The sequence below is a fragment of the Colletotrichum aenigma genome, assembly GCF_013390185.1.
Source record: "Colletotrichum aenigma strain Cg56 chromosome Unknown KSG_Cg56_contig06, whole genome shotgun sequence".
NCBI classification, from domain to species: Eukaryota; Fungi; Ascomycota; class Sordariomycetes; order Glomerellales; family Glomerellaceae; genus Colletotrichum; species Colletotrichum aenigma.
The window spans coordinates 4,392,409-4,418,132 of NW_023500912.1; the positions used below are offsets into that span (position 1 = coordinate 4,392,409).

At 52.1% G+C, this 25,724-nt stretch overlaps 8 protein-coding genes across 8 annotated transcripts; 5 read left to right on the forward strand and 3 right to left on the reverse strand.

The window, feature by feature from the left end:
• Window positions 1–145: 145 nt before the first annotated feature.
• Window positions 146–2,001, forward strand: CGCA056_v010192 (uncharacterized protein; the record flags this gene model as incomplete). Its single annotated transcript, XM_037325439.1, has 2 exons — window positions 146–267; window positions 321–2,001. 2 exons carry the CDS (start codon window positions 146–148, stop codon window positions 1,999–2,001), a joined length of 1,803 nt encoding a protein of 600 aa, XP_037176601.1.
• A 422-nt stretch (window positions 2,002–2,423) lies between these two features.
• Window positions 2,424–3,479, reverse strand: CGCA056_v010193 (uncharacterized protein; the record flags this gene model as incomplete). The annotated part of the gene is made up of 4 exons (XM_037325440.1): window positions 2,424–2,599; window positions 2,649–2,716; window positions 2,768–3,273; window positions 3,330–3,479. 4 exons carry the CDS (start codon window positions 3,477–3,479, stop codon window positions 2,424–2,426), a joined length of 900 nt encoding a protein of 299 aa, XP_037176602.1.
• Window positions 3,480–6,488: 3,009 nt separating this feature from the next.
• AMT9 (O-methyltransferase AMT9) lies at window positions 6,489–7,973 on the forward strand (the record flags this gene model as incomplete). Its single annotated transcript, XM_037325441.1, has 3 exons — window positions 6,489–6,734; window positions 6,805–7,380; window positions 7,434–7,973. 3 exons carry the CDS (start codon window positions 6,489–6,491, stop codon window positions 7,971–7,973), a joined length of 1,362 nt encoding a protein of 453 aa, XP_037177003.1.
• Window positions 7,974–10,268: 2,295 nt separating this feature from the next.
• lolP1-0 (Cytochrome P450 monooxygenase lolP1) lies at window positions 10,269–12,214 on the forward strand (the record flags this gene model as incomplete). The annotated part of the gene is made up of 6 exons (XM_037325442.1): window positions 10,269–10,509; window positions 10,641–10,837; window positions 10,953–11,317; window positions 11,367–11,492; window positions 11,545–12,037; window positions 12,089–12,214. The coding sequence occupies 6 exons, from the start codon at window positions 10,269–10,271 to the stop codon at window positions 12,212–12,214; spliced, it is 1,548 nt and encodes a 515-aa protein (XP_037177004.1).
• Window positions 12,215–12,628: 414 nt separating this feature from the next.
• CGCA056_v010196 (uncharacterized protein) lies at window positions 12,629–13,306 on the reverse strand (the record flags this gene model as incomplete). The annotated part of the gene is made up of 1 exon (XM_037325443.1): window positions 12,629–13,306. The coding sequence occupies one exon, from the start codon at window positions 13,304–13,306 to the stop codon at window positions 12,629–12,631; it is 678 nt and encodes a 225-aa protein (XP_037177005.1).
• Window positions 13,307–14,930: 1,624 nt separating this feature from the next.
• On the reverse strand, window positions 14,931–16,403 carry ethA-1 (FAD-containing monooxygenase EthA; the record flags this gene model as incomplete). The annotated part of the gene is made up of 1 exon (XM_037325444.1): window positions 14,931–16,403. One exon carries the CDS (start codon window positions 16,401–16,403, stop codon window positions 14,931–14,933), a length of 1,473 nt encoding a protein of 490 aa, XP_037176603.1.
• A 3,199-nt stretch (window positions 16,404–19,602) lies between these two features.
• CGCA056_v010198 (putative glutathione-dependent formaldehyde-activating enzyme) lies at window positions 19,603–20,178 on the forward strand (the record flags this gene model as incomplete). Its single annotated transcript, XM_037325445.1, has 1 exon — window positions 19,603–20,178. The coding sequence occupies one exon, from the start codon at window positions 19,603–19,605 to the stop codon at window positions 20,176–20,178; it is 576 nt and encodes a 191-aa protein (XP_037177006.1).
• Window positions 20,179–23,441: 3,263 nt separating this feature from the next.
• On the forward strand, window positions 23,442–24,915 carry SAT4-0 (Satratoxin biosynthesis SC1 cluster protein 4; the record flags this gene model as incomplete). The annotated part of the gene is made up of 5 exons (XM_037325446.1): window positions 23,442–23,616; window positions 23,675–23,700; window positions 23,764–23,800; window positions 23,876–24,329; window positions 24,411–24,915. 5 exons carry the CDS (start codon window positions 23,442–23,444, stop codon window positions 24,913–24,915), a joined length of 1,197 nt encoding a protein of 398 aa, XP_037177007.1.
• Between the last annotated feature and the right edge of the window lie 809 nt (window positions 24,916–25,724).

Sequence of the window (25,724 nt, forward strand, 5' to 3'; positions counted from 1 at the left end):
AACTCAATGTCACAGCGTCATAGACACGCGAAGTGACACGGGTCTCAGCCCATATTTGAGCTTCCAGCATTCAGGGGGGCATCCATGCTGTAGAAGAGGGAGCTATTCAAAGCAAGGGAGCACAGCCTTTCCTCTCCTCATTTTCATGGCAACCCAAACATTCGACCGTGATCTTGAGCAGAACGGCTCCGACAACATGGCGCAGAACGGAAACACTGGCAAAGATGGGCGTAAGAGGGTCCTCGTTGTTGGCGCTGGCGCAGCTGGGTAGGTGACCGTGAGCTCGAGAGCGAGATCGGATGAATGCTCACAGCGTGCAGCATGTCGACGGCATACCATCTTTCGAACCACCCCGACAAGTTCGACGTTACCCTGATCGACTCGGTCGACTACTGCGGCGGACAGGCTTTCTCGATCCCTCTCGACAAGGAGCGACATGGCGCGAGCTGGTTCAATCAAGGAGTCCAGGGTGGAAGCTACATCTTCCACCACACGCTGACCATGTTCGCCCGACAGGGCTATCACGCGGACCCGGTGAAGCTTCAGGTTTCCTTCGGCAAAGACGAGAAGTTTTGGTCGAACGTTTTTCCCACCGAGTTCATGGTCAAGCACCAGAAAGAAGTTCAAAGACTCGCCTTCATGCTCAAGTTCATGCGCTGGTTCGAAGTCTTCTTCGCCTTGATGCCGCTCAAGATCCTCTTCAAGCTCTTCCGCTTCTCCGACGAGTTCACAAATGTAATCGGTCTGCCAATGACGGCCTTGTTTCTTGGAACGGGCAATGCTACGCCGGAGGTGCCTGCCATCATGTTAGAACGACTCTGCACTTCGCCAACCTACGGCATGTGGTACCCTCCCGACAAGCACAGCGTCGCCTCGAACCTCCCTCCAATGGTTGTCTTCCCCAACTTCAGCGACTTTTACCAGACCTGGAAGAAGGATCTCGAAAGCCGTGGAGTCACTGTTCGCCTGTCAACCGAACTCACCGAGATCGTACACCGAAACAAGCGCGGGGTGCTGGTTAAGACGAAGCCTCGCACTCCAGTCAAAGATGGTCACAACCCCAATGGGGGCGATCCAGATGCACCCGAGTCCGAGGAGCACTACGACGATATCGTCATGTGCGTCCTCGCTGACACTGCGAAGAAGATTCTGGGCAAGACTTCGTCATGGGGCGAACGCAAAGTCTTGGGAGCCGCGACATTCTCCGACGACATCACCATCACCCACAACGATGCCGATTACATGAAGAAGTACTATGAAAACTTCTACGATGAGTCCAAGGCGGTCAAGGCTCTCGGAAACAAGCGCGAGGTCGACCAATCTTCGCGCCTGGAGTACGCAAAGGACAACTTCAGGCCCATGTACTATATCCGCATGTACGACGACGACCTCTCCAAGCTGGAGATGTGTTTCGACACCACCAACTACCAGTCTCAGTTCCCCGAAAAGGTTCCTTTTGAGCAGCACGTATTCCAGACGATCTACCTGAACAAAAACCGCGACCGGAAGCACTGGACCGACGACCAGATCAACAAGGACAAGATCATCCGCAGCGATTGGTGGCACCAGCTCTGCCACTCATGGACTCATTACGCTTTCGTCGTGCCCTGGATCATGTTCCTCCAGGCGAAGAGGCGTATTCGCTTTGCAGGTTCATGGACGTTGGTCAATGCTCACGAGATCGCCATCATGTCTGGCATTGCCGCCGCCGTGGACATGGGTGCTGACTATCCGGAGGACCTTGAGCATGACAAGTTCGCATTGCTTTGTTTCAGGCTGTACTACCTTCTCTCGTATGGCAAGTGGTACAGGAGGAAGTTCAAGAACAGCAAGAGTCAGAAGGCAAAGGACGGTGCTGGCTGGGCTTCTGGGCTTTATGGCAGCGTTTACCAGGGCCCTGGTGTGACCAAGACGGAGCGGTTGACGTGGAGAGAGGAGGTGAGGGCAGGTCGGAGCACTGAAAACTTGGCGGATGGAAACAACGGGCGAAGCCAGCCGTAGATGTTTACCGTGAATATCGATACTGCCGCAACTAGTTGCACTTACAATCCCATTTGTGTGGACTTGATCGCAAATGATGAGGATGTATTGCTTTTGCACATAGTTCACATTGTTAATGCCAATCCCATGGTATCTTGCATTCCAAATATATTCGTGAGGACACATATTCAAGTATTCTCAATGCTCGTCAATGACATTCTTGCACTCAGTCAACAACTGACCATGTACAAACTGGTGCAACTATGTGGTATTGCTAGAAATGCATCCTCAACAGGAGGTTGGGTTTCTCGCGCCTGTGTTTTCGCGACGGTGATCATCATAGGGTGTCCTTCCAGAGAACATCACCCAGGGCAAATTCTTTTGTTGCCCATTCATTCCTGCGACTCCGATTACTGCCGGTCGACCGGATTTTCTTTTCGTATTTACAATTTCCCAGTGGACATTTCGTAATCATCACTGATAGGCTTCGATGGAGCAAATGATTCGAATCCCTTGACTCCGTACTTGGCGGCAAGCGGGCCAAGCTCGATCAATCCGGCAATGATGATGCCGATGCTGACCTCAATGGCAGACCAGGTGAATACAGGCGCCGCGTCGACTGTGATAATGATTAGTTTCATTCGGAGGACTGGGGGAGAAGCACATACGAAGCTGGTCATCGGAGCCCTTCAGCTTGATAAGTGCGATCAAGCGGATGACGTTTGCGATAGTTGCGCTGAGTGCCGTATTAGTAGGGGCACGAGGACGGCAGTTCGTGAGAACCTACAGGATTCCCAAACCAAAGATGCCGTAGATGTACATCTTCAGTCTTGAGTTCAGGCCTCGTCCTCTCATCATGATGAACGGGGACACCATGAGGAGGATATCCAAGATTGCTGTGACGATGGACAATGCGTAGCCCATGTACAGCTGTCCGACAAGCGGCAAGCACTCTCCCTTTACGGAAGGGTCCAGCAAGTTCCACGCCTTGTCAATCGGCTTGCATTGGACAAGCAGGTAAATGATGAAGGCAAGACTGATGGCTACGTCCATGCCGATGGAAGTCCAGAAGAGAATGTTGAGGACCTTTGAGCGCGACAGATGGATGAACGTCATCGCAATGCTGCCCTTCATGGCGGATGTGAGGACAACATAGATGATTTCCAGGAAGAACAGCGCCTTGAGCGCTTGAGTGATTCCACTTGTGCCATTGCTGAAAGCGTCCGCAAGTGAACCACCGATGCCACCCAAGACTCCCATAATCGCTAGACCGTAGAGCGCTCCAAACGCGGCCTGCGAACGGGCCCGAGGTTAGATCATCTTTGCGCAAAGAAAATTGGAGTACGCACCCATGCGGTTAATAGCAACCCATCGTTGGGCTTGAAGGTCCTTGCGATGGCTACTCGGGTGTAGAGTCGCAGGCCGACGAAAACGGTGTTGAGAACTACTAGAAGCGCTCCTATCCCGATGAGGGCCTTGCCCGTGCTACCGATCGCCATGTCGAGGCTTCGAGTATGTTGTCGGCTGGAGAGAATTCGAAAGAAGCAGCTAGCACGAATGAAGGTCTGGTTTCCAGACCAGATATAACCGTCGAGGTGCCGATATGCGTGCTGCGATATAAGTCCTACCGGAGGTGGTGTTTTCGCGACAGCGCAGGTGGACTTGCGATAGATTTAAAAATTACCTTTCAAGAAGAATACGAGGCGAACGACACGACGCAAACACAAATCACCACGACAGCACAGATGACGGATCTGGCACACAAAGCTTCGCTGCACGGGCGCCTGATTGGGGGGATGGTATTCGTATTAGAGTGCGAGACTGCGTGTTGGAGCTCGCATGGTTTCGTGGGGTGTTTCAGAACATTGATATGGCAAATTATCCAGATTGTTGTCTGACCGAAGCTGGGATGGCCTAGATACCGCGATACCTGGCACTCAGCAGCCATCTCCAGTTCAAGATGACAGAAACTGGGAGTACAGAATTAGCAAGAACTAGACGGGTGGCGGCGACACCATCTTTTTGACATGTCCAAAATGCGATAGCGAAAATGGGCGACCATGGAACAGGTGCGGGCCGACGCGGTGCTGTCGCAGTGGGCTTCGATGCTAACCACGCGGTTAGCGCTCGGCAATCTTGATCCGCTCGCATCGTTCGCCGGTGACGTTCAGTGTCGGAGCCGTTGATGGGCAGCGGCAAAGGCCGCCAACCAGGAATGTCTGCCCACTTGGCACGAGTAGACATGCCGCATCACCGGATATGAGCGACGGTCACGTGACTTGCCGTGCCTGTCCTCCAATTCGAGGTGCAGGATCTTCCTTGGGCATCGTTCGTAAGTTGACGACCGCGAAATGCAACGAAGGAAGATTACGAACAAGAAAATTCAAATAAGTTGACTGCGTACATATACGTTGTCGTGGCATTTTTGTTCTTGACAAATGCCCCACTCCATCGTAAATACGAATACAGTCAGTTAATATGTGAAATGCATAAGCCTCGTATTGTGCGTTGCTGACTCTTACCAAACGAGGGGTTCAACTGCGCAGTCGTAACGGAGGTACATGATGCCCCCGAATGAGGTGATCGCGGGCTGTAGCGGCAAGCACACTAACCTAGTTGAGGCAGCTTGTACTTGGCGGGTGTGCGTGACAGTGTTGTTTAATTAAGTTGTATTTCGCAATAACAAAAGGACCCAGCTATGTTCGATGACAGGTGGGCACCCTGAGCGGTAAAGCGAGCAATCATGTTCCATTCTGATGGATTACCGTGTCTGAATAACTTGGCTGCCGCAATACCTGATAGGATAGATAGCATGTAAACCAACTCTAGCCCCAGCTTTTGGCCGTTGCTATCCGCGTGCTATCCGGATTTAGGGTCAGGCCATGTGGTGTCGTTACATTTTAATGGGGCCTGAGATGGGTTTGGTACAAACACGGATTCCAGCCCCATGTTTTCACGGTGAGAACTTGCCTTGTAGAAAGTGACACCGATAGATTTTCGCCTAGAACTTGCCGTGGAGTTCTTCAGGTGGAGCTCCGCCGTCAACAAAGCTGCCGGGGAATTAGGACGGATGGCAGTTGGTGGGTTGGCGGCTGCGGTTACGCTTTCTCTCGGGCATTTGGCGGCCAACTGTCTTCCCCCGTAGTCCGCCCAGTTCTTGTCGAAAGGATTGCTGGAACGATGATGGACAGATTTCTGTCAGAGTGCTACGGACGGGGCAACGTTGAGCGGGGAATGGCCCCAACGAACGAATATATCTCTCGCTCTTTCACTCTTTGGGATACTTTACCGCCGACATCAAGATTTCCCATCCACACGAATAAGCCAAGAAAAGATTTGTGGAGCATTGGGTTGAGGAGCGCCCGAAGTTTGCTGTTTCATGGTGACTGACAGCGCTGACCACCATTCCGATCTGGCGTTGCTTTACGGGATTCTCATGCGACAAAGAACCCTTCACTTCGTAGAGCCAACCATTTTACACCACAAAAGAAGATGCATGGCTGATGAGTTCGGAATCCGGCTGTCTGGGGTAATCGACCTCCCACATTCCGAACGAACACCCAACAATCTGGTTAAGATTGATGATTAAGTTTAAATTCGAGATGTGCCATTCATACGACTCACGTCAAAGTCGGACTGGGGCGGTAACCGGCGCCTTCTGTCCCGCCTCCAGCTGGACGCACAGCGCGCGGAAACTACCGAAATTCAGCGAATCCAGAGGGACTCGGCGCCTGATACCTACATCATCTTACATCCTTTAGTGGCCACCTGCATAGAGTACGTTGGAGAAAATGACGCACCCTAGCCTATCGCAAGCTATCAACAGGTTGCAAGAACAGCCAGTCTTACGGGAAGGTTACTATGGACCACCTTTAACCTTCGCTAAACCGGAACAGGCGACTGGTTCATTGCCAACGTAACATTAACCATCGGTCCTTGGCCACCGACCCATAGAGTCTAATACAGACAGTACGGGGCCCAACGGGGCCGAAATGGAGCTAGCCGGCGGGATGCCTGCCGGCCCGCCAATACGATGAGTTCGGTGTCTCGTATGGCATCAAGGTCAGACGGTACTTTTTCTTCAACTCAATGACTTAGAGGCTTGGCGAGGAGGGGGAGTTCAGTGAAGATGTCTTCAAGATGGATAAGATAATCTTATCTGATCTGCAGGATGCGTGGTATTCCCCGTCACACAAGACAACGTGCCGGCACCTGAGACTCGATCACCGCATGTAGGCTCGGAGGAATTACCTAACGAGCTGGAGGGGTAAAGACGTGATTGAGTCCGACAGCGGCGAACCCTTACGGGCAGGTACAGACAATGTGGACAAGAGGCGCAGGCCGTCTTGGCCAGGTCGCCTTGGCCAAATCATGACAGATGACAGACGGGTAAATAAGGGACGGATCCCCCGGCTGTGCCCAAGTGCCGCGGACTAACGATCTATCTCCCGTTCCATCTCGATTTCTCTGCTTTTTCAGATACCCCTCCTGTTCTTCCTTTTCCCAAAATGGCGTCACCACAGCCTACCATCAACGAGCTCGCAGCCCAGATTGGCCAGCTCTCAGCCGACTTCACCAAGTTCCTGGGCGACAACAAGATCCCCGAGCCTACTCTTGCCGCGGATAGTGTGCGAAGCTACAGTGGTCTGACGTCAGAGGCTTTCTTGCTTCGACAGAGGTTGATTGATACTTTGAAGGACCTGTCGTATTTGGTTGAGGGTCCTAGTGAGAGTGTTTTCAACTTCGCCCACAACGTAAGTCACGCCACCCCTGAGAGACAATTCCTGAAGATTGGAACAACATGGATAACATATTATTTCACAGTATGGCCCCGACGGCGCAGCACTTAACGCCATCAACTACTTCGACTTTTGGTCGGCCGTCCCCCTCAACGGCGACGCGTCCTACGCCGATATTGCCAAGCATGTCGACCTGCCCGAGGAGGTTGTCCACCGCCTTCTGGAGCATGCCTATACCCTCCGAATCTTTGAGGAGACGGAACCGGGCAAGCCTCTCACCACTCGGGTGAGACATACTTCGCGGTCCGCGGCTGTTGCCCAAAATGAGGGTCTCCACGGACTCGTCTTCAACATCATGAACGATGCCGGCCCACCGATGGCGTTCCTTCCTTACGCGCTGGACAAGTACCAGCGTGGCAAGAAAGAGCTCAAGGAAGATATGAGCGAGACTGCCTTTGGCATGTGGCAGAGAGGCGAGTTCTCCAAGGGCTACAAGACCTCCTGGGAGATGATGGAGGAGGACGGCGAGGGCGAGAAGAAGGGGTACCGCATGAGGACATTCGTCAAGTGGATGAACTACATCAAAGAGATCTTCCAGCTTGAGGGCATGGTTAGGGGCGCGTACGACTGGGGTAACGCTGGCGACCTCAGTGTGGTTGATGTAAGCCGCCTCTTTGAACTTCTACCTTACCGCATCAACTAACACAGCACTAGCTCGGCGGTTCCGGAGGTCACGACAGTTTCGTTCTGGCCAAGACTTTCCCCAACCTTAAGATTACTGTCCAGGACCTGCCAGAGTGCCAATCCTCTTTCGACAAGAACATTCCGGAGGAGTTGAAGGGGCGTGTGTCCTTCCAGCCTCACAGCTTCTTTGAGCCCCAAACTCTCCAGGCGGACGTGTACATGATCAAGCTCATCCTTCACGACTGGCCTGATGCCGAGTCCATCAAGATCATCCAGGGTCTTACGCCGGCATTGCGCCCGGGCTCTAAGGTCCTTCTTATCGACTATGTTGGCAAGCAGGGCACCGTTGAGGAGAGCGCTGCTGTCGCTGCGTCTATGCCTAGATCGATTCAACAGATGGGCACCTCCACAGACTTGAGAATGATGGGACTCTTTGGTACCAAGGAGAGACACGTTGACGCATGGAAGGGTATGTTCAAGAGGGCAGACGAGAGGTTTGAGGTTACTCGGTTGGAGGCGATCCCGTTGTCCTTCTTCGTCATCATCGAGGCTACATGGCGTGGGAACTAGACCGGTTATTTGATGAACAATGAGTTACGACTGCTTAGTACATAGAGGAGGATGATTACTGCCAAAAGTTTCATTTACACGATGCCTCTGAACTCTTCTTGCCTCCTCGGTCTCTGTGTCGTTTCAGGGTTGCAACCCGCTGCTACGGATAGATGGGCCCGTCTAGAATTTACCAGTCCCACAACTTCGGGATGGTTTCCGGATCCATCATCGTCCACCCAGCGTCCCACTCCGCCCCTCGCTTCACGATGCCCTCCATCCACCACACGCAACCTTCAAATAGTGTTTCCGCTCCAGTTGAGTCATCAAATAACATGGTTTCGTGGTGTAGTTGGTTATCACGTCAGTCTAACAGATTGAGGTCTTCTGGATCCTCGCCTGGCTCACTGAAGGTCTCCGGTTCAAGTCCGGGCGAAATCATCCCTTTGGGCGAATGGTTTAGTGGTATAATACTCGCTTAGCATGTGAGTGGTCCAGGGTTCGATTCCCTGTTCGTCCAATCTTTTGCTGCTGTGAAGGCTTGATGATATGTCGTCGTCTGGTTGACGATGATGCCTTCATTTTTAGCCCTGGGATGGCTAATGATAACTCTCGAGACTAGGATTGTGCTTCTCGTAATTCTTACCTTGTCCAGTCTAACTCGTCCGGGCCAATGATTGTCTTTAGCAATTGCAATCTCTCTATCGACTATGTGGAAGTGCGACGTCATCGGTCATGCGAACGTCGAGAAGCCAGTCTGAAGTTTGCATTTGCCGAACATCGAGCCCACACAAGTTTGAACTGGACAAACTGTAACTAATTGCGTTCCTGATTTTCAGTGAGATAGGTCCACAACCCACGGCGCAACGCCGTGCATTCGGTGACAAAGCGGAACACACGGTGGCATCTGAAAGACCGGCCGTCACCTGAATCCGCTGGCCGAACCGCCGTGATTGGAGAGTCGAGGGTGGCAGACATGGGACGCGCGCCGGCGCACTCGTTAGCGCTCTCGTCAATGCACCAGTGCATGGAACAAGCCTAGGGTCGGGATGAACTAGTCGAGTCGCTGCAACCTTTGGGTCTGCAGAAAGCATGGTAATTCTGTGACTAGAAGAGGGGTGACCCGAAGGTGAGACCCGAGGAAGCACTTTGGGAAATCCAGTTCACTTTTTGGGACGAGATGGGACGGCCGGTGAGCGAAAAGTGGCGCCGTAGATGGGAGCTCTTCCGATGGCTTGCATTGTCAACGTGCAGTGCATACGAAGGACTGGTGGCTGTGTGATTACTTGGGGCTAGCTCTCTCTCACTTGGCTGTTCTGTTCCAGATGATTGGTTTGGGCAGCAGGAAAGTCATCATCTTGAACAAAGAAGGTGATGGGAATGACTGGCCAGAAGTCATGTTTTCAGTGCTTGATCCAAATACATCCTTCTGTAAAGCCATCCTTGGATCAGACCGGTCCAGGCCGTCCCGTCTCATCCTTCCCCTAACCATGAGCTGGCTTCGGCCGACCACCACCTAAACCTCCAGGATGTTAGCTTACTTGCGTGCGTTAGACGCAGTCGTCAGTCACCAGGCCGAGGTGGTAGAAGACCCTTAGCCAGCACTACATCCTGTCATCCACACAACCACGTCCTTCACCTAGCGTTACCTAGCGGCATCCCCAGCCGGACCAGGCTTGTCCCCGGCTCAGCCATGATTCTGCGTCTTAAGAGTACAGTTAATCTTGCGTGCGCGGTCATAAATGAAGCTCGTCCCCAAAACCTTCCATTAGCGTTTGTCCCTTGATGCTGTCATATTCAGCTCGCTCACGGGCCAATTTCTTGTGTTTGCTTTCTGATCCCGAGGCTCTGGAACTGGGACCATTCTTCACCGCCGCCCTACTGTGCCTCACATTCCCCGTTTCGTTACCAACCTGTCGGGTCAGCGAAAGAACGAGAAATGACAAGATAGAACAGGGGGACAACGCCGCGACGAAACAACAGCTCGATCATATCGAAAGAGACACAACACCGGGAGACGCAAACTGACAACCGGCATCGTTTGGCCTTCGAGACATCAAAACCCAGCCGGACGGTAATTGAGAACGGGAGCGGAACGGGGCGAGTCGAAGCGAGAACATCGGGGGCGGATCGAACGAGCGACATGCGTTTTTGACAGCACCAACAGAACCACTTGCTTCTTGCCTCCCCCGTGTCGCTGAACCCTGTGCGACGTGCCACGGCGGCGAGCCAAGTGCGCCAGTAAGCGGCACAGCGAGTCTTACGGGCGAAACGACCAGGGCGGGTAGATTGAAATCGGGAGGATAGCGAGGAAAGATGACCGGCATCCTGTCTTCCACCGTCGGGTGCGCGTGGTTTCCCGACTCCTCTGGGTTACTGATCAAGTTGGTTGGACTGCCAATATTCGTTGCATTTCTGGTGTGGGAGTTCCGATCATGGTATCGGCTGAGAAAGATCCCCGGCCCTTTCCTGGCATCGGTTTCGGTTTTGTGGCAGTTGAAGAAAGCAGTTGGAGGGACTTACCACGAGCACTTGAATGACGTTGCTAGGAAATATGGTAAGCATTCTTTCCTGGTTTCCCTTTCATGGACATCTTTTGCGAAGGATAGGACCTCGGATTCAATGGCTTGGAACGTACACAAGCAACAAGACCATGCCGACAACAGACGCTGATCAACACCATCACAGGACCCCTAGCGCGCATCGGCCCAAACGAGCTGCTATGCACTGACCCCGACTCACTGCGCAAGATGTCGGCCGTCCGCTCGCCTTACATCAAAGGCGATTTCTACGATTCCGGCCGCATCACCCCCGGCGTTGATAATGTCGTCTCGATGCGGGATGAAGAGGAACATAAGACCATGAGGGCACGCATGGCACCGGCCGTAAGTCATCCTCTTCTATCGATGGCCCTCAAACATGACTACAGCGAAGCGAAGCGGGGGGCGCTGCACCCTACTGCTAGTTATGTCAGTAGCTAACTCTCAAGAATCTCGATAGTATGCTGCAAAGGAAAACGAGGGTTTTGGCTTCGAGACGGGCATCGACCGCCAGCTCATGAATTTCGTACAATTGATTGACCAGCATTATGTCTCTACCGATGCCGAGTTCCGACCGCTAGATCTCGCTGAGAAGACGCAGTACTTTGCGTTAGACGCTATTGGGGACATTTCTTTTGGCGGCGCGTTCGGGTTCCTTGCAGAGGACAGGGATCTGTTTCGGTACATCGAGATCAACGAGTCGTCACTACCCATCATGAACGTCGTCTCGGTGCTTCCATGGCTAGGTCGACTTGTTCACAAGTGGCCGTTCCGTTTGATGTTGCCTACAGAGAATGATCAAATCGGGTTTGGGCGTTTGATGGGGTGAGTCGCACACCCTCCATACTAATGTACGCTGACTGACATGCTGCAGTTTCGCTAGGAACTATGCCGAAATGAGACTGCAGCCTGGAGCGAAGCCCCAGAAGGATATGATGCAGGCCTTCATCAACCAGGGCCTCGACCTGAACGAGCTCATCCAGATCGTCTACATCCATATGTAATGCAAAACCACAAAGACACCCAGGGCATCTTAGCTAACATCTCCAAAGGATTGCCGGAACCAATTCTGCCGCACAAGCGATGCGCATGACTTTACTATCCTTGATAAATAATCCCGTCGCCTACCGCAGACTTCAGCGGGAAATCGACGGCGCCATAGCGGCGGGCTCAATCAGCTCGCCCATCACCAACACCGAAGCTCTCAAACTTCCGTACCTCCAAGCCGTCATTCGCGAGGGCCTGCGGTTTTATCCCCCAGTAACAGGACTAGGGTTCAAGCAAGTACCTGAAGGCGGCGACGTGCTTAACGGTTACTACGTTCCCGCAGGCACACAAGTCGGGCAGAACTTCTTCGGCGTCGGTCGGTCACAGTGGGTTTGGGGCCCTGACGCCGATGTTTTCCGCCCTGAGCGATGGCTTTCGGCGAGTGCAGAGGAGCAGAAGCAAATGAACGCAGCCGTTGACACACACTTCGGCCATGGCAAGTACTCATGCTTGGGAAAGTCCATTGCCATGATGGAGCTGAACAAGGTTTTCGTCGAGGTAAGTTTCCAATTCGTGGGCTTTTATCAACGGCGGCTTACGTGACTTTAGCTGCTACGGAGATATGACTTCACTGTCATGAACCCCGAGAAGCCCATCAAGACACTCAGTGCGATCTTCTTCGTCGCTCGAGACTTTTGGGTACGGCTCACGCGTCGCTCCGCCGAGACGTGGTGAACATGCTGTTTATAATGGCGAACACTACTTGATGTAGCGATTGATGATGCATATTTGTATTTACGTGTGACAAGAACATGCACCGGTTGGTAGATGGACTGATACCCAATCTCAATATGTCTTTTTCCAACTCTTCAGTTGTATTGAAGGCTGCGATAGTAGCTGCAGCTTGCATTCGATACTGCCCGACATTGTCAGTCAGACTCCCGGAGTAGTTTGACTTAGACGACTTGATACATCCTCATGGCATAATACAGTACGGCATGCTTCGTTGCATAGTGTTGAGGTCCTCGATTAATACGTGTTGCCAGATCCTAACGTGTCTGATAGTTACGAGTAAAAGGCACAGACTCCACCGCGTATGCACACTGCGAAGCCACACTCTAGTGCAGGGCTTCTTGCCAAGTCAAGCATTTAGAAGATCTCCTCCTCCTCTGCGTCGTTCGTAAGCTGAACATCACGCTTGAAGATCTCCTCCTGCTCATCATCGTTCGTAAGCTGAACATCGCGCTTGAAGATCTCCTCCTGCTCGTCGTCGTTGGTAAGCTGGACATCACGCTTGAAAATCTCCTCCTGCTCATCATCATTCGTGAGCTGAACGTCACGCTTGAAGATCTCCTCCTGTTCGTCATCATTGGTGAGCTGAACGTCGCGCTTGAAAATTTCTTCCTGCTCATCGTCGTTGGTGAGCTGAAGCTCACGCTTGAAGATTTCCTCTTGCTCGTCATCGTTGGTGAGCTGGAGCTCACGAGCCTTCAAGCCTTTCCTGGCGGTCTCGGCGTCCTCGGGGTTCTCGGCGGCGAGAGCGTTGAGGATGGAGTTGACATCATCCTGGCGCTTGAAGATCTCTTCCTCCTCGGCGTCCTGAGTGAGTTGGAGCTCGCGCTTGAAGATTTCCTCTTGCTCGTCATCGTTGGTGAGCTGGAGCTCACGAGCCTTCAGACCCTTCCTTGCGGTCTCGGCATCCTCGGGGTTCTCGGCAGCGAGGGCATTGAGGATAGCGTTAACGTCGTCCTGGCGGGCAACGAGAGAGTCGAGGGGCGCGGCGATGGCGGCGGCGGCCAGGGTAGTGAGGGCGACGGTGAAGCGCATATTGGCGGTTGTAAGTTGTCGTAAGGATTAAAGGATTGTAGATTGAACGATGTGAGCACAGCTCTGGAAGTTAAGATTTGAAGATTATCGAGTGGACCGGCACACACGGAGTTTGGACACTGCAGAGTAGGAGTTCGCTCGAAAAATGAAAATGGTTATCGAGGAGGCATGGGTATTTCAATGTCTGGGCAGGCCAGATAGACGCATCGGGACGGATGGGGTGGGAAAGTTCTGGCAAAGTTTACCAGGCGGGTTTGCCGCACTGGTGCCGCGAGAGCCGACTCAGCGGATATCGAATGGCAGGCGTCGACTGACGTCTCTTGGCAACGCAAGCATTTTCATCCGAAACATCACGGTCTGGCGAACGCTTCGAGGCTTACCTGGTTGGGAATGTTCTGGTGTTGCAGTTTCATGTGGGTGACGAATCGCAACTACGGCTTCGCGTGGGGGTGGAACGGCGGGGTCAGGGGCAAAGCACTCGGCTTTTGAGGCTCAGGAAAACAACGAGGAGAAGAGGCTCGTTTGGTTTAAGGTGAACGCGTAGGGCGGACGGAAAGTGGGAATCCCCCGCACGGAACGGGAATGATGTGAGGAGGAAAGATCGGGTGAGGCGATACTTGTCGGGGGTTGGGAGTTCCGTGCCCTGAGCCTCATGTCTTGCATTGCATGCTCGGACGCAACATGGTTGGAGGCCGTCACATGTCCAAAGTCAGATTTGGCTCAAGATAGACGAGACTGCCAGGTCCAGGACAAAGGCTGAGGCGGTGTTCAGCTGTGTTTGGATGAGGACGGCAACGCGGCAAGATGGCAGGACGACCATCTTCACCAGTGCCTCACCAGTGGTTGTAGTTGAGATGTTCATCGGAGAATTAATAGGCGTACTACATAACATTGCATTGAATGAGTTTCTTTGCAGGAGAATTCCCGCCGGGATACTGTCGATCCCGTCGCTAGTGCTGGAAACTTCCTGAGACTGGTTTGGTCGGGAGTTTTTGCCGCGATCCCGCTGCTACGTTTCGTTTTATGTCTGGGCTTGTCCCAAAATTAGCCAGGCCAACGTGATTGTGCACGGGATGTTCCTCCTGTCCCAAAGCCATTCCGTCTGCCGTCGAACTGCGAAAGCCAAGCAACGGAACACAATTCCCATGCTGGAGAACCCGTTGAAGGTTTGTCCGTCAAGCTTGGCAGAACTTTGTCTCTGCCCTGGATAGCCAGCCTCGTTGGATCCAAAGTGGTTAGATCTCCCGCAGTACAGTCCCTGCATCCACAGTAAAGTCAACCAAAGTCCCAGGTGTTCCAGATTCTTACTTGATCTGCAGTAACACCAGTGCTGACGACAAAACAAACCTCCAGGGTTGGCTTGGGTGCCAGCACCCACCTGTGGGTAAGACCACGGCTCATCCGGAGGCCAGGGGTCAACATCGAATTGCCGCAAAAGGATCGAGAGTCGTATTGCGCAGCCCCACGATCGACACAAAAAGCACGCTAGAACAAGAGGCACTGCAAGGTCTGATGTAAGAAGGTTAACTGAGCCTCATTGTCAAGCTATTTCGAATGTATTCCGCTCAACCTAATAGCAGCCACCCTGAACAACGCGTCGAATTCATCATCATTGGTGTATACATTAGATGTCTTTAGACTTCGTCGCAACCCGGTAATCCATGCCTACTGTCACACTACCAAACCACAGAGCAAGCTTGTCCACAATAAGATTCTTCCGTCCATACCAAGGACCCTGGTTCGTCACCACAGGCATCCGGCCATGTGCCTTCTTGAAGTAATTGGACGTAGCGTCCACGCATGGCAATCGGGGGGCGTCGCGTTTCTCCTCCTCAGACAGTACCGGCGTGGCTGAGACAGCACCTGTCTTTTGCATCTGCTTGATCACACGGATACAGATTCTCGTAACGGTGTCAGCACCGGGTGTCCAGGTCTGAGTGACGTAGCCAATGATGGCAGCCGCGTTGGGCACTCCGTCCAGCATGCATCCTCGCCAGCAGTACTTCTCGCCAACCTTCACAGGAACACCATCGACGGTGACCTCAGTGCCGCCAAAGAGCTGTACGTGCAGACCGGTGGCGGTGATGATGATGTCGGCAGGGAGATGGCGACCAGACTTGGTGCGGATTCCGTCGACTGTGACGGTATCGATGTGGTCGGTTACGATCTCGGTGTTTGGCTGGTGTAGTGTCTTGAAGACATCGCCGTCCGGGCACATATTGAGACGTTGCTGGAAGGGGTTGTAGCGAGGCTTGAAGTGGATGTCGACAGGATAGCCCTTCGGTAAGCGACGCTTCGCATCCATTCTCAGAAACTTCTTAGCCGCTTCGGGGAAGTTTAGGACAAACTGGATGAAGAATGTCTCGAGAATGAGGTCCTTCAACAAAATCATCCAGTTGGCGAGGAAGAGAGGCAAAAACCTCTTCAGCGACTTGTCGAAGCCTGACTCAGCCGCAAGGGCGAACACATAGGACGGACTTCGCTGGAGGATCGTGGTAGAACCCGCTGTCTTCGCAATATTCGGGAATAATGTCATTGTTGTCGCGCCGGAACCAATGATAATGACTCTCTTGCCGGTGTAGTCGAGATCTTCGGGCCACCACTGCGGGTGGATGACTTGGCCCTTGAAGTTGTCGATGCCAGGAATGTGGGTCTCAAGTGCCTTCTCGTACGAGTAGTAGCCAGAGCATACGAACAAGAACTTGGCCTTGATCTGCTTATCGCCCTCTGGGGTCTCGCAGGTCACCGTCCATTTCGCTTCATCGCTGTCCCAGCTGGACGACTTGACTTTGTGGCGGTAGCGGATATGGTTGTCGAGGCCATGTGTCTTGACCGCATCCTCGATGTATGCAGCGATTGGCGCGCCCTCGATGATCTTCTTGTCGTGAGGCCACGGGTGCCACCCGAACCCAAAGTTGGTCATGTTGGAGTCGGAGCGGAAGCCAGGGTACTTCCAGTATGACCACGTGCCACCGACGACGTCACGAGCTTCCAGCACGGCGAAGCTGCTGTCTGGCAGCTCCGTACGCACGCGGTACGCCGCGTTGACACCGGAGATTCCAGCGCCCAAGATCAGAATGTCGAGTTCTTCGGCCATGTTCACGACAGGATACTTCTTCTTGCTGAATAGCGTCTAGCGTCTAGTGTCGTCAGGCCGGCTGACTTGAAGTTCTTATGTCTTACCTGCGTTGATGCGATCAGAGGATTTTTTCTGTTGAGGAGGCTTGCTGCCGAGGCATTTCTGGTGGGACGTGCGCGCCACGGGCGTAGATCTTGCAGCTGGCGTAGGGATGCCATGCAGGGGCTTGCATGTCTTAACAATTTCTTCTTCACTCATCTCGGCGGCTGGTTGGTCACACCGGACTGACAGTGAGCTGTCGAAACATGAAGTCGAGCCACACATCAGGGAACTAACTTATGCGAGTGCGAACGGCAAACGTCAGCGAAAGAAGAGTGCCTCGGTCGGGAGGGTTCTTACTCTTGCTGGAGCTGTTCTCATTGGGCGAGCCCTCAACTAAGAGTTCCGACGATCATTCTAGAAGGTCGACACTATCAAATGCTGTGCATCTACCACGCCGCGAGCACAGCATTAGACCATCGCCCGAACTATGGAAGATGTCCAACCTCGGTATGATCAGTGGCGGCCACCAATTGGGTTATGCATGGCTTTACGTAGCACCGTGGGTGACCATCGTTGCTGTTGTTGCAGATCGCATGGCACAGACTATCGCTACCACTAGCAAGGCTAAGGGGAAGACGGTAGAGAGCTTTAGATACTACCAATTCAAGTTTCGGTGATGATGCACGAGCTAAATCGGTGAAGACATCTCGGTTGACAGTTGGCCCGTCGCACTCTCTTGGCGGCCCGGCAACGTGTTTCCGTTGGCAAAACCCCACAACTATCCGTCCGGGGCGCCGTCGGAGCCGGGATCAAGCATACGCGGCACCGAACCCGTCGGACCAGCATGTGACTTCCTGAAGATATCCATACCTAAACTTTCAAGACGCATTGGCAGATGGTTCTGGTGTCATCCATCATTTTGCTTGCATGGATGATTGATGCGCAGACGCGTCGCTCTAGTGCGCATCTCAACTCGATGTCTAACCTTGGCTGTACACTCTACCTTATGCTGACGTTTAGAGCATATCAGTGTTCAGCTGTGTAAAGGTCCTGCATTGCATCTCTGACGACATCACAATTTTCGCCTTCATTTTCAGTATTGAAGTTTAGAGTTGAACAGCTAGATTTCGCAGCAATTGCACTACTTGTCGCACACCTGCTTGGCTCTGGAACAATTGCAAGCAGACGCACAAAGCATTGGCTTGCCATTTGCTCGACATTTGCTTGACTAATAAGAGTTCCATAGACTCGACGAATGAAAAATTACGTTTTCACCAAGAGAATAGTGGTAGAGCCCATATGACGTTTACTGGGTTAACAACAATACTCGCAGTGTTATCGTCTATTCTCATATAATCCGTGGTAAAGCATTCATTTAGTTTGAGAAGTAACAAGTTACTATGGGCCTTTACCACTCCCCTACTTGCACGTAGCTTGGGTTTTCTTTTGCATGGCAATCACAGATGGATGTAAAGCCGCAAGGTTGGCCAGCTTCTGGCCACTGACCAGTCTTGTGAGCCAGGTGTTTAATGCGCAGCGCCCACCCAAAGGCAATCAATCAAGTTTGAGGCCCATAATTGACTTGATTGACTAGTTATGGCTTCGTAATTGATTGATTGGTTGATTGAACTTGACAAGTTTACTTGCCTTGAGGTGGGCGCATTAATAATGCGCCTCTCTATATCAAGGAATTACCTGCAGAGGCTCTTTGAGTCTTTTTTCTTATCTAGAACGTTATATGTAGTTTCAAGAACGCAAAGGTCGAGAATAGATCCACTCCACTATTGACAATTAGTACGGTTACTATTACACTTCAGACGGATGCGTATGTAGCTGAGCACTGCGATTTACTCTTACAGAGACACCTGAGCAAATCAATAAACAGGATAGTCTGTCGCAATTAGAAGTTAGTTTCTAGCCTTGCTTGCGATATGGATGCCTGTTTAGCCAAGTTTTGTCGTGTCTTTGACTTAGTTCGCTCATGGAGTAAAGACACCCTAACATGATTTAAAGAATTGAGACGAAGGTGAGTTCCAGCTAACATTAATGCAAGAGCCATTTTCAATTCCTCTATTTGAGGTGAATATGATCCGCTCTGCCTGCATAGCATCACATGATTCTCACATCCCCTTCAGCAATGTATGCAATGACAATTACATGCTTTAGGAATAATAATCATCGCTTGATCAACATATGATTCGTAGTTCTTGCTGGCGGTCTCACAGACAAGAGCCGTCGGTCAATGAAAACACCAATATAGTCGGGTTATTGTCAACGGATGAGATGAGCTGACAGTCTTTTAACTGGTCTCAAGGAAGACAGTTGAAAGCCCTCGGACCTTTTTCGGAATGTCTGTAGTTCCTCGAGCTGACATGGACGCTTTCATCGCATTATTTCAGGCGGAGAGACTTACCGTTGTCGTTCGTCGGCTTCTCTCACCGCAATGCCGGCAGGCTTATCGCCGACCCGTAGGTCAACTCATTTGCACACCGCCGCGCTAGAATGACGCCATAGGCTATCTATTCCTCTCAGTTTCACCGTCCCGGAAAACTTGTAAACGTCCGGCCGACAATCTAAACGCCGATTTGCTTCTCCAGCCAGCAGTTCCAGGTCCGTTGAAGAACCTATCGCCGATATGCCAATCCGTTGGTCCCGGAGAGGGGTAAGGGGATATGTCGGGCGGGCGGGGTTGGCGTTGCGGCGAAGCAACTTACTTCGACTGAAACTTTGCGGGGTATCATCGCCATCACGCTCAAATCGGGTGCACACCCGATGGGCTGGGCGCCCTCACAACAGCAACAGAACTGGTGCAGTCGAGTGAATTAGGCGGAAATGGCAAGTTTATCCCCGTTGCGTGATCGGAATCAACGTTTGGCCCGGTGCAGTGACGAGATCGAACTGCGGGGAAGTCGTCGAATCAAGTAAGGCAATGCGTGGAGTTTCGAATCAGAGCCGGCGCTTTCGGGGATCCTTCGGGAAGCCGTGCCGCCAAGCTGTCGGTAGATGTCACCGTCTCGGCCGGGCATCAGTCGATGTTAAAAGTGAATGGCCTTCGCTTTTTATATAATCTTCAGCACGCCATCAAGGTTCTAGTTCATCAAGGTCCTCCATTACACTATTCCGTAAACGATCCATTCAATACTCCGATTAATCATCCACATCTGATCCATCCATCATGGCGCCCTCTCTCCACCCCCTCATCGACAACGGCCTCACCAAGGGCGACCCCAACTTCGCTGGAGGCAAGCTCCGCTGCCTTTGCAAGACCAACCCCGTCGAGGTCACTCTCGGCGGCAATGTCGCTCACAACCACGCCTGCGGATGCTCCAAGTGCTGGAAGCCCGAGGGTGCCCTCTTTTCCGTCGTTGGTGTTATTTCCAGAGACCAGCTCAAGGTGACAGCCAATGAGAACAAGCTGCACGTCGTCGACCCCTCCGCAGTCATCCTGCGTAACGCATGCAAGGAGTGCGGGGTACACCTGTACGGGCGAATTGAGAAGGACCATCCCTTCAAGGGTCTGGACTTCGTCCACGCCGAGCTGTCAGACTCTAAGGGCTGGCAGGAGCCGCAGTTTGCCGCTTTCGTTTCGTCCATTATCGAGCAGGGATTCCACCCCAAGGGCATCGATGAGGTTCGCCAGAAGTTCAAGTCTGTTGGACTTGAGACATACGACACCCTCTCTCCTCCTCTGATGGACCTCATTGCTACCTGGACTGGCCAGCAGTCTGGTCGCCTTCCGGCCAAGTTGTAAACAAGACGTTTGTTATGGGATTATGGACATCGGCTGTGTTGGCAAAAGCTGCTCGGGGTTTACTGATCATTTGGATGAGTTGGATGTAAAATAGGATTAGCTTGGCCGCACAAGACTGTACCAACCCAAATAAATCTGACTTTGTGGCATCTACACGCTGGAGCTTGGTGCTCTGTTTAACCAACGCAGTGAACTCGAGTAGCTTGAGCAGTGATTTGAACTGCGATGTTTGAGCCCCCAACCTCCGTGCCGTGGAAGGCGATCTCTTTTTAAGCCTGCGTCCTGATGATAGAATGATGTGTCAAATGGCACAATTCGTAAAGTTGAGTTGCGCCGTTCAGTACCTGCTTTCGTTCCTTTTTCCTCCCGTTTGTGCCTATGTCATGTTTCCGCAGGTAAGGTAGATTGGCATCTTCACGATCGAGCGATGAAGCATCGTACTCAGCCAACATGCACAATTACGTGTATATAAATGACCTACCTTACCAGCATCCAAGCTTTGAGATAAGCCGCGCATCTAGGGTAGAGAATAAGTAATATCTGAGAATTCGACTATCTCCGAAACTTAACCAATGTCAAGTCGTACTTTGAACTTGAATATTCATGCCCTGTTGGAGAAAATGAAGTTACTGGGCTTCTATTCTTGCTGCAAGCTGCAGGCTGTGATAAGCAAAGACAAATACACCATACATGCGTGTTAAACGATGGCTTTATCATTGCGAAAACTTCCTACATTGTCATAAGAGTGAAGAGAGTCATCGTCTTATCCAACAATCCTGCCTCACTTTAGTGCCCTCGTTTATACTCTTACGAGTTTTGTATGTTCGCGAATTAGCCTCTTGATTTCTCGCTCAACAGAATTGTGGTTCACAGCCCGTGCCTTCATGGCCATCGATCCATCAAGGAAGCCTTCCGGACTAACATGACGTGACGTAAACCCATTCTTTGAGAGAGATCTGAGCGTCTCAGAGCGTACGTATGTCTTCACCTCAACTAAAGGACTGGTTCGCATTAGACCCGTCAACGCCAGTCTCCAGCATAGACTGATCTTCCAATCCATTGAAGCTGATCACTTCCAAAGTAAAATTGCCTCAGGTTCGACAGCGTGTAGGACCATACCGGATCCGGTACTTCGGAATGTGGGCAGGGTTCACGACTCGGAGCCCCGGCGCGGATCGGAGGCTAGGAAGCTACTCATGAGGTTCCTCCGCTGCGAAGGACACTCGGGCCCAGGGCCGCTGACGCGGGAATGCACTTCTGCTCGATTGATGCCTGACATGAAAATCGAACTCTTGCGTCGGCTTTGATACGCGGCCGGTTGGCCGGCGGTTTTCCTCAATGGGCGAGGGCAACCGACACTTAAATGTCTAGAAACCGCCGTCAAACTCAACTTCAGCTGGCGCTAGATCACCATGGAACACGATTGGTCTGGATTCTCATGCTGCCTTGTCAGTCGAGTTCTTGGCAACGCGCCGTTGGGACTTCGGGGCTCGGAAGAAACTCGTTCCCAACGAACAGACTCTCGGTACCCCCGGCTACCACCACGGTTAGGCCTTGGCTTCCATAAAAGACAAGTCATGTCCGGCCTCGAACAAGAGTGAAGACGATGAAAGACCCAGTTGAAAGACTGCTAGATTGCGCATAAATGAATCAGGGTTCGCAACGGACCCGTCGCTGAGAGGGGCCCCAAAACTTTAGTCTCTCTCGGTTGCAAGGGTTGCGGATTGGTGCGCAAGGGTCTTTGGAAGTAATACCGTGCGCGGAAAGGATCGACATAAGGCAATTTTGACAATCACGCAGCGATTTTAGACCTAGCCCAGCCGCTTCTAGCGCTGAAGAGAACGGTACTGGCAGCGAATTGCGTCTGGGGTCTGGGGTTGAGAGTCAATGAAGTTGAAGTTAAGCTTGTTGGCTCGGTACGCGAACCGACGACGATGACGCTTGGGGTAAGACGACTAACAACCGCCGTTGGCTTTGGTCTGGTCGACGGGAATGCCTAAAATTGCAATTTACCTTCTAGAAGAACTTGGGGTCTTGTTTTTCGACGGACCCTGGGATGCTCCTTCGGTGGCAGTCCATCCGCTATCGTTCCTTGCGTTGCCCAGGCGCGCCATCTTCTTGGCCGGACCAGGCGCTCTAAGCGGCTTGGCAGACAAGGAACAAGTCTGCAACCCCTGAGGGAAAAATGCGACGCACGACATGAAGAAAAGTTCCCTGGCGCTGGTACACCCCGAATGTCGGAGCTTGCAGAATGCATCTGATCTTCCATTGAAAAGCATGATATCTGATCCAGTGCTTTGGAACTTGCCATTTGGGGCAGATATAGCTTCAATGTCGATACTACGCACCGACCCGCGGTGTGACAGCCTCAAATGGTGCAGACGTCAAAACACGAGTGGCCCGTCAACCCGTCTGACTTGCCGTGCCGCTCACGGCAGTCAACTCTACTCTATATTAGCGTGGGTCGTGGGGGCTATCTGCGTTCTGGCATTTCTCCCTCCGGGACTCCAAATGTCCTGAGAAGCAAGGATCTGGATACAGGCTAGACTCAACTCCAACCTGGCTCCCGGTTTCTCCTCAGGTCTCCGCTAGTGCCTTGGAGTTTGAGCTCTCGTTCGCCCGCTTGTGTTGAAGGAAGCTCTCGAAACCAATGATATTCCCAGTTGACGGCGGAGGATCGTTGGGCCTAGTCGAAAGGAAACGCCCCCCTTTCCTCGCCTCGCTCAGCGTCCCCCCTTGGAACACGAGAGGAATCAGGATCACGCCGTCCGCACCCCAGAAGATGCAGAAAACTCTACTCTAGTAGTGCGGATATCTCGAGCAGTTATCTTCTAGAGCCTGTCAAGCTTATTTTCCCGTGTATCATGTTGAGCAGAATATAGTTCGATTCCTTCGTTTAGCGGCTCGCCTCCTCGGGAAGAGGAGGGGCTACCGTGGCGACATCGTGGATCTCTCACAGGGAGATAATGAAAAGAAGATCTACATAAAGAAAGGGCATGCCTACTTGCCCATCACGGCCCTTCGGTCTGACCGCTCTTCTGCTGCTCCGGATCGACTTTGGGTCTGCTCGAGTGCGACTTCTTGGCCCTTGCCCACTCAGATCGAGACCCAGACCCAGCTCCTTGGAACTGGACGCAAGCAACGCACGACTCGCAGTCAAAGCTTCGCCTTGGGGGCCGATCTCTCCCTTCTTTTTTATCCACGGCCAGCCCCGTGCAAGGCTGGGCATTTCCCTCGCGATCCATCCGACCTCGATTTCGAACATGGAGTTCGCAACCCTAGTTGCTCGGCGTCCCGAGCATGTCGACGTCTTGACGATCCCAACACCGCCTCATCAGGCTACGGCCATCTTCATCACGTTCTTCTTCCCGGCTGTGTCGGTTCTCATCTTCGCGGCACGAACGTACAGCAGACTTACGACGCGACAATGGGGTATCGGTATGTTGTGTAGACTTTGTCTGAAATGAGAAGTGCAAGCATGCTGACGCGATTTTAGACGATTGGCTTTGCGGCATGGCAGTGGTATGCAGATCACCATGAACCTAAACAGTTGGTCTGTAAATGAAGCTAACAATGTGGCCGCAGCTATGTGCAGTGTGCATGACGCCGCCATTCTTCATGTGTAAGTTGGTCCCAAATATCTACCATTTGATGTGCATTGTCCAACAGAAACCGTATGCTGACCACCGGCTTGCAGACCTCAAGCTCATGTACTTCGGATACAGAGCTGTTGATGTACCCGCGACCTTGGACACTCGCCCAGCGATGTGGTGGTTCTTCATGATGCAAATGTTTTACAACCCAGTCCTAGCGTTCGTGAGAGCGTCGGTTCTGGTTTTCCTTCTGCGTCTTGGTGGACAGAAGCCTGGCGTCAGATGGACAATTCACGGGCTCAACCTCATCAATGGCTCCATGGCCGTAGCCATCTTCCTCGTCGCCCTGCTCCAATGCTTGCCGATCGAAGCCAACTGGGAGCCGACCATCAGAGCGTCAGCACAATGCGTCAGCAACTCCTTCCACGTAACAATCTCCTGTCTCAACGTGTTGATGGACATCCTGGTATTGATCCTTCCGTTTTGGATCTTCTTGGGCTTGAAGATGCCGATGGGTGCCAAGATTGCCGTTATCTGCGTCTTTCTCGTTGGTGCTGTGTAAGTCAACCATACCCCTTTTCAGCCAGGCGCTCGCCCCAGTATGCCAAAACTTCAAGTTACTAATGATGACTCAAATAGTGTAACCGTCATTGCCATCATCCGTCTAGTCCTGATATACAGACTATTCTACGTACCGCCCGACCCGAACAAGGATCCCTTCTACGACATTGGTGTTACCTACAGCGTCGTCGAAGTCAACCTAGCAATCATCTCCGCATGCGCCCCAGCACTTCGACCCATGTTCCGCAAGTGGTGGCCCAAGCTGTTCGGCGGTATCTCTTCCGGAAAGACCAGCGCTCTCAAATACTACGGCAACTCTTCTCGGCCCCGCAACACCGTCCGAGACAACGACAACATCACACTCAAAGACATGCGCATGACGCGCTCGCAGCATCATACCGAGATTCGTAGCACATCTCCCTCCGGATCTGAAGAGGAAATCATGACATACAACGGCATCATCCGCACAACCAACGTCAACTTGACATACGAATCAAATCCTAACGTTGGAGACGATGCTCGTTCATCAACGGATTTCAAGATGGGCGAGAAGGCCCAAAGCACCAGAGGTCCTGTTTCTTGAAGAGAGGATGTAGATGTGTGACGAATACCCAAGAGCCGGAGTTCAAGTCGGAAGCGTCGGTTTCTTTTGTTTTAGTAGCAAGATATCCAACCCCTTGGAGACATGTTCTCATAATGTTTCAACATTTACGTTTACTCTGCTTGTGTGCATGTAGAACCGTGTTACTATCCAAAGATTCATTGATTACCCTGACAATAATGCATACTCAATTTCGATATAGATTGTCATATAAGGGCTTTGCTTTGAAGTTCATGAACAAGAAACTCATCATAACCCCTGAGTTCACCTCCCCTTTTCCTTCAACCACTTCTTTGAGTGTTGATTTTCAGCATTAATGTGCCGGCTTTGCTGTTTTTCTTTAGTAAAGTTCTTTCCCACCCAACAATCTGCTCACTCCATGGTTCTCGCTATGTTAGCCAACCTTCAAGGAGTTGACGACTAAGCATGGGCTTGCTTAGTCGCCTTGCGATGCCTCTTCACCCATCTTCTCAGCGTCCGTGAAGGACCAAACTAGGAACGAAACCAGTCAGAACAGGCGGGTACAGTCTGCAGAGAAACTCTTTCCTTCTTGATTTGTTTCCTACTGGTTTTGTTTTGCCTCCTTCGCTTGTTTCGACCTCGACGCGCCCCCTTCGCGTCGGCCTGGCCACAGTCTTTTTTTCTGTCCTACGCAAGTTGAAAATCTCGCGAGCTTCCTCCTCTCTTCAACATCGCAGAGCCGAGTTCGTCCACTCGCGACAGTCTTTTCCACTCCCTCATCGCCCACCGGTCGTCTTTCGAAGGCTGCAAGCGTTTCAAACTGTTTGAAC